Genomic DNA, 7,168 nt, shown 5'->3' on the forward strand with positions numbered 1-7,168 from the left:
ACAATACTGCATTGCCAGATACACCCCATATCAATATAGCTGTGACCTTTATATTTGCTTTACGATGTGGATAAGTACAAGTATGGCAGAAAACTGGTTTAAGAATCTCTGAGAATCTTATAAGTTGGCTGTTCCTTTATTCAAACAGTGGGAAATCCAAGATGGAATGTAATGTGGAATGTGTGTGTGGTCTAAGTAGCCAGAGGCTGTGGTCTTGTGTGTGTGTGTGTGTGTGTGTGTGTGTGTGTGTGTGTGTGTGTGTGTACTTCCAACAAAGGTCTTGTTGCCCGAAAGATCACTTTCTGACAGTGTTTTCGTTGTGCCTATCTGTGACTCAGCATCTCCACTATATGGTGAGTAGCAGCTATTGTTCCTTTATTCATTTTGTGTAAACAGATGTGTGAATGAAAGAAGCTGGATAATACATAATTTATCCTATGCACCGTATATTATTTTAAATTTATGTTAATCTCTTTAGATTCATTTCGCTTCCACCTTCTGTGAGAAATCTCATAAGCAGCTTATAGTGTAAAAACTTCTTTGAGAAATCTCATAAGCAGCTTATAGTGTATCTGTAATACAGATTTTAGTTTGTGATCTTGTGGAAGCATTGTAAATAAATTTATGATTAACATGCACTGTTTTGTTGGATATTTCTATTAATCTTATTTTCCTTTGTGCAGAAAAACCATTACCGTGAGCTGTCGTCAGAGGTACAGAAAAGTTTGGGTGCAATACCTGACAAATTTGTCAGTTACTGGACACATCGTTTTCCTTTGCTTTTGTTGCATACATGGCTGGCAATGCAGTGTGTGAAGTCTGAACCTATATTTTGCCAGTACTACCAACAAGATTATACATTCTGCAATAGCTTGACCATGGATTCTACAGGAACTGTAGAACCTAATACACTGAGGAATATTAACCTCTCAGATGAGAGCCGCTCAGCAGCTGTACTAAATGGGGGATCTCATATTATATCTAATGTTGACCCATTCAATCTTAAAAAAAAGGTTTACCCTAATTTGCAAACACCTAAAAAGAAACAAGAAAATGGTAGATTCTTGCGTAAAATTGAAAGCCGTTCACCATCATCCATGGATTATAATTGGAGACAGAATTCTATTGCAGTAGCAGACTCCACAAAGGCTCTTTTCAATAATGTAGGCAGTGAAATGAATTCCAATGTGTTTTTGGACAGCCAGTGTGGAAAAAAAGCTGATAGTGAGGGTTTTGGAGAGAACACTTTAGATCAACCAGAAACTGTGGTCATTTCCAAACATACTAAAAATAGACTAGTGAAGAATCTTCAGATGGATTCAGAGACAAGTGATTTTAGTGATGTACAGAACAGAAGACACGATAAGCCAGATTTAAATGGTGTGCGAGTGAAGAGCAAAAAGAAGCATAAACCTGTAGAAGTGCCACTTGTATGGACACTCTCCCTGTCATCACCTGATACTTAGGGAAGCTATTTTTTGTTTTGCAATAGTGAAAATTTCCATACTTGTGTTTATATCCACTTGAATTTTTCATGTGCTCTTTATTTCTTCACACACATTATTTGTGTTAATACTGTTATATGACCAGGACTGCAATCATGCAGTGTTGTACGACCAGACCTGCAGGACTTGCAGTGGCATTTGCTTTGATAAGGGGAGAAAATAGGCACCTTACTTGTCATTTTACTGTTTTGTTGTAATTATGACTTTGAATGATGTGAGAGTATGGCATTTTCTCATAAGACACCTTAATTTAGCCTCTATGAGCTGCAGTTATTGTCTAGAATTATTATTATATGATTCTTCAAACATTGTACTCAAAAAGTGAGAGAATTGGTCTTCAGTTTTTCATATAGGTCAGTTCACCAGAACTGTAAGCTAACTATTCTGCAGGTTTTTGGTGAATTTGGGTGTTTACTCAGTTCCTGTTCTAACTTGTTTGTTAAGAAAAGTGCACAAATTTAATGTTAATTTTTTTGTTGAAAGGTCTAAGTTTGTTTCTTTATTTTTCATGTTAAGGCAGTATTTGCTGTACATGTTTCACTACAAAACAAGCACAAATGAGCCACAAAAAGTATTTAAATGCTTAATCAGTGTTATTGTTGCCAGTGAATTAAATGAGTCACATTTTTACACATATTTACTGTAGTGAGAGTTCATTATAGATCCATTTAGTTATTGCAGAGGAGGATGGCAGACTAACTTCATCGTTTTATTAAATAAGACTGTGACAGTGATGGGTACATCTCTGGTTCTTAACTGGATACGCAAGGAATTGTATATTCATTAATGTGCTTGAAATGCTATTTCCTGTTCACTTTTTGCATCTTCTTTTCACATGACTGATTAAGTTGTAATTATTTGGTAGTGTTCCATGACATCATTCCATTCTCAGTGTCTGTAACAACAAAACTTTATTTTGATCTCTTATGTTAGGAAAGATACCATATTCAAAGAACTTTTAGTTTGCTATTCATTTTATGAGGTGGAGAGCATGAATGAAGTTACTTTGGAAATGGGTAGTGCAGTGTTCCTCCTCCCCATATTGAAATTTTTGGTGTACTTTTATGTAGATTCCTTTGCAGATACAGTACTTTGTGTGTGTGTGTGTGTGTGTGTGTGTGTGTGTGTGTGTGTGTAGGTGGGGGCACACCCGTACGCTTGATTCCTCTCCCTTCCTCCCTCGCCCCTCCCCCTCCCTTCTCTCTTTCTCTCTCTCTTCCTCCATTCCCCCTGAATGGAAACTGCTGTTCCTCCTGAAGCTGCTGACTGCCAAGTTTCCAGTAAATACTTACTGCAGACATTATTTTCTTAATGCTGATATTAGCTTAAAACTTTTTACCTTTTTTTTATTAACACGTATCTGAGAATACTAGGTCCTTTCAAGTTGCAGCGCAAAATTTTATACGATAACTTATGCATGTCAGTGCTTTAAACAGAGAAAGAATTTTAAAAACATTTGTACAGAAATGTAAACTATTTTTTTATTTGCTACACAGACGTTTAGGTGAAAACAATTGCAGATATAAACAATGTGTGACAGGTAAAAAGTAGGCATTACTTTTTAACTCTAAGTACATTATGAATGCTTGCTTGTTTTCCCCACATGATGATCAGTTGATACCAGTAATTTTGCACACTGGCAAGCAGCTGGTGATTAAACTGTGTCAGTATTTGGACTGTGATATTCACTAAGTGTTTTGTACCTGTTATATAGTAGTTCAAAGAACTTTTTGTATAAAATGTGTTTTATCAGCAACATGTTACAAATTAAATTATTCTTCCAAATTGTGGATTATTGATTCACAAGCAGTACTAGTTACACTATCATGTCAATGTACTTATTTCAAAGTCTGAAATGTACATTATGGAACAGTTTTCTTAAGATGCTTGCTGTGCTAATGTTGAAACTGAAATGATTGTAAGCACTAAAATGTATTGATATATCATTTTAGTGATTGTTCCTCCCTTGTCTTCTTTTATTTCATTTCCTTTTGAGAATGTTTTGAAAGCAAGATGTGGCAGTTTCAATTTAGCACTTACATGTTCATATCTGTACATGCATGTGTAGCTAGGAAATACTAATGCATAATTTGTTTTTAGCCCATGTCACATATATGTTTTTAGTGGGAAATCTAGTGTGGAATACAGGAAAATGTAATTTGTATGGTGGAAACATATCATATTTTTGGTGGTATGTATACTTTATAGTTTTAAATGAAATAATATTTCATGTTGTGTATTAAACATACTGGAAACATTCAAATATAACAAGTTTAGAAAAATGTTAATTTATGATGCTTCTTCATTACAGTCCTGAAGATAATTTGTACTGATTGTAGTTTTTACTGCCAAGAGTTTGCATCCATTGAAAAAAGATATTGTAGATTAACTTCATGGTAGAATGTTCATGTGGCCAGGCAATAAAAACTCATACTAGCACTTCTCCCTCCTTGTCTGTATCATCTTTTCACCCCCTTTTTTCTCTTCATTATAAAGACTTTTCAGATGAAAAATTATTTCCATTTGATGGTGAATGTATTGCTTCTGAAATGCTGTTGTTAAGTTGATGTATGAAAGCTTCTGGAAATGATAAAACATTAAAAGGAACATATATTTTTAAAGACTGGCTTAAAAATTAACTGACTCCATGGTTCAGAGCTGAAGCAAAATGCAGGTGTATCAGTGTATACCAGTTTATCTGCTTCATGTTTGTATGAGGGAATGGACACACACATTTTTGGGTCATTAAGATTCTCCTCTTCTTGCAGAAGTTACTGAAATTATTGCTTTACAAACTATCTTCATGATTTGAGAAACAGCTTTGTCCTTGATGTGCATGTCATGTACATGTATGAAGTATATGTAATTACCTCAGTTTGTATGTGTTTAGTTACAAGTAATTTTTGTTTTGCATTCTGTTTTTATTTTTCTTGCAATAAAATTAAAAATGCTCATTTTAATCTGCTGTAAAGCTTTGTAACAGGCACTTCTTGTGCATCTCTTGCAAGTGGAGTAATGGCAGAGATCAAAATTAATTTCACATGTCAGATATTTATCTTCATTGGTTTGCATGAGCCCTGGACACAAGCAGACAAACCAGATTGTAAAAATTTTAAGGAGGTAATTTCCGTATGTTTAATACAAAAAAATCCATTTGTTTAATATAATTTTCAGTCATTTATTAAGCCACACATTTCTTATGTTTGTAACACTGTTTGAATTATATTCAGAGTTTATTATTTATTCATGTATGTGGGACCATAAAATAAAATAAAGATGTTTGTTCATAAATAACATTTACTTTGTATATAATGTAACATTAAAAAAACTGTGAGATTTAAAGTATAATTGTACATTTTGTTTGACAACATCATGGAGCGCACTGTATAATTGGAGAGGGGATCAGGAGACAGAGGAGTGCAGTAGAAATCCTGTGGTATTATCAAAACAGCATCAAGAAGGCTGTAATATTACTTAGTTTGGATATGAAAAGTGATTTACAACTAAATGTCCATGTCAGGTATGATAACTGCTGTTCCCTTGAAGTTAATAATTTATTTTCAATACTCAGACTGTCATGAACTAGCAAACTTCTTCTCAGTTGTCAGACTGTCCTACCTTCTCACTGTGTCAGTCTTGAAGTGTGTCCCTTGTTACAAAATCTGTTTCTGCAATACTTTTTCTCAATCTGTTTTTCTGCAATGTCAGTCCCTCCTATCCTATCCCCTAGCTGACCCCGTTCAGTGTGTTTCAGCTGCTTCGATAACCATTCTTAACTGCATAACATATATTTTACATACCTTTTCAGGCTCTTAAAAAAATAAATGAAAAAGCCATGCATTTGTTGCAGAAATAAATAAATAATGGGCCTCTCACAGAAAAGAAGTGAGGAAAATTTTTGACAGTAAGTGTAGTGTGAAGTGTCTCAAGGAATATTTAACGAATCTATACCACATTTGTGGTAAAGTTAGTAAAATGCATTTCATATCTCTGGAAATATATTAGACAGCGAAGATTCAGGCAAACTTGTGACAGATTTTAAATATTCGAGGGAACAACCCATTGCTAAAAATCTGAGAGTAGCTGTAGGAATTTCTCTGCAGAAATGCTTTTCTTCATCAGTGCATCACTTTGGCTGATTCTGCCCTTGATGGTGTCCAGTGATACATCAAATATTCTACTGTGCATTATGTAGTTTAAATAGTTCCTTGACAGTTCTTTAGCAGTTCTTTAAGCACAGGAGTCAAGTCTGAAGACCACAACAACATCAAGCACAGGAGTTTGTGATATATCTGTAATTCTTCACCCATGCATAACATTTTCTTTGTTTTATGTTCATATTGATAACTGCAAGACATACAGCTGTAATCTTGATAATAATGTGTGTTTGGCTAATTTGCACATAGAACATGTCTGTAACATGGATTCTTAAACTTTAGAAATGATGAAATTCCATATGCAATGCAGTGGCAAGTACTTGCCTGGGGTTTCCGTCATTTACATGCAGACTCTTAAATGTTCCATCCCAGAACATCTTCACACAGGTAAGAACATCTCCTTAAACTTTTCTTCATGTACCTGAGTGCCATGATTTCAGTAAAACAAATATGTGTGAGGGGTCCCTATCGTCTGCCAGGTCATTCTACAACATGAATAGCAAGGGTCCTGATACACTTCCCTACTTTTCTCAATGAACTCTCCCTCCAAGATAACATACTGAGTTCAGTCACAAATTTTGATTGATACCTCATACAATCATACTTTTGTTAACAAAACATTGGTATGGTACTAAGTCCAGTGATTTTTAAAATTCAAAAAACACTGCATTTACCTGATTGCCTTGACACTTGGCTTTCGGGAAGTTACATGAGAAAAGCACAGTTTATGTCTTGCATGACAGATGTTTTCAGAATCCATGTTCGTTGGCATATAGGAGTTGTTCTGTCTGAGTTACCTAACTATGCTTCTCCTCAGATGATGATGTAGGATTCTACAACAGATGCATATCAGTAGTCCTTTTTGTTAATGCATATTTTGACTCTATCCACATTCCTGAAGGTTCTCTTTCCTGATGGGACCTATGGACCACGATGAATGAATGAAGGATATTTAGTCAACATTTTCTATAAAGAACATCAAGTGTGTGCACACATTGTTGGTAGCACCCCAACAGAATCAGTCCCAGGAAAATGCCAATTGTACGAACAAGAACCTTCAAAGAAGTCCACAGCACAAAAATAGTTGTGACAGTATAGTTACAATCTGTGAGCAACAGTTATGAAACACTATAGGGCACAAAAATGCAACCTTTTGAGTTAAGTTACTACACAGCAGCCACTTGAAGAGACAGCATCTTTCAGCTGTCAAAAGTTTGACAGCTGAAGCGATGTCTGCACTCCAAGCAGCCGGTGTATAGAAACAGAAGAATAAAATGATATAAATGGAGAACTTGTTATGTTTAATGGCGTTATTCCATATTCCCAGTCACTAAATAGGTGGTGACTTTTCCAGTATAAAAAGGGAAATGTAACTTCACCAAACTTACTCAAAGTTTCCTCCAAAACAGGAGATTTTATGTGGACTTCCAGGGTCAGCATAATTGATGACATATTTATGATAAAAATGTATCATAACAAAAACATTATAAAGCTCGAGTGGGGACA

General features: G+C 35.1%; 1 protein-coding gene across 1 annotated transcript in view; it reads left to right on the forward strand.

Moving 5' to 3' along the window:
- LOC126092070 (serine/threonine-protein kinase/endoribonuclease IRE1) overlaps positions 1–4,807 on the forward strand; it is a 150,262-nt gene extending 145,455 nt beyond the window's left edge. Inside the window, exon 16 of the mRNA XM_049907487.1 lies at positions 684–4,807. Coding sequence (XP_049763444.1) covers positions 684–1,466 — 783 coding nt within the window. The 3' untranslated portion in view covers positions 1,467–4,807. The remainder of the gene's footprint in view (positions 1–683) is intronic.
- The last annotated feature ends 2,361 nt before the right edge of the window (positions 4,808–7,168 follow it).

The sequence above is a fragment of the Schistocerca cancellata genome, chromosome 7 (assembly GCF_023864275.1).
Source record: "Schistocerca cancellata isolate TAMUIC-IGC-003103 chromosome 7, iqSchCanc2.1, whole genome shotgun sequence".
In the NCBI taxonomy this organism is placed as follows: domain Eukaryota; kingdom Metazoa; phylum Arthropoda; class Insecta; order Orthoptera; family Acrididae; genus Schistocerca; species Schistocerca cancellata.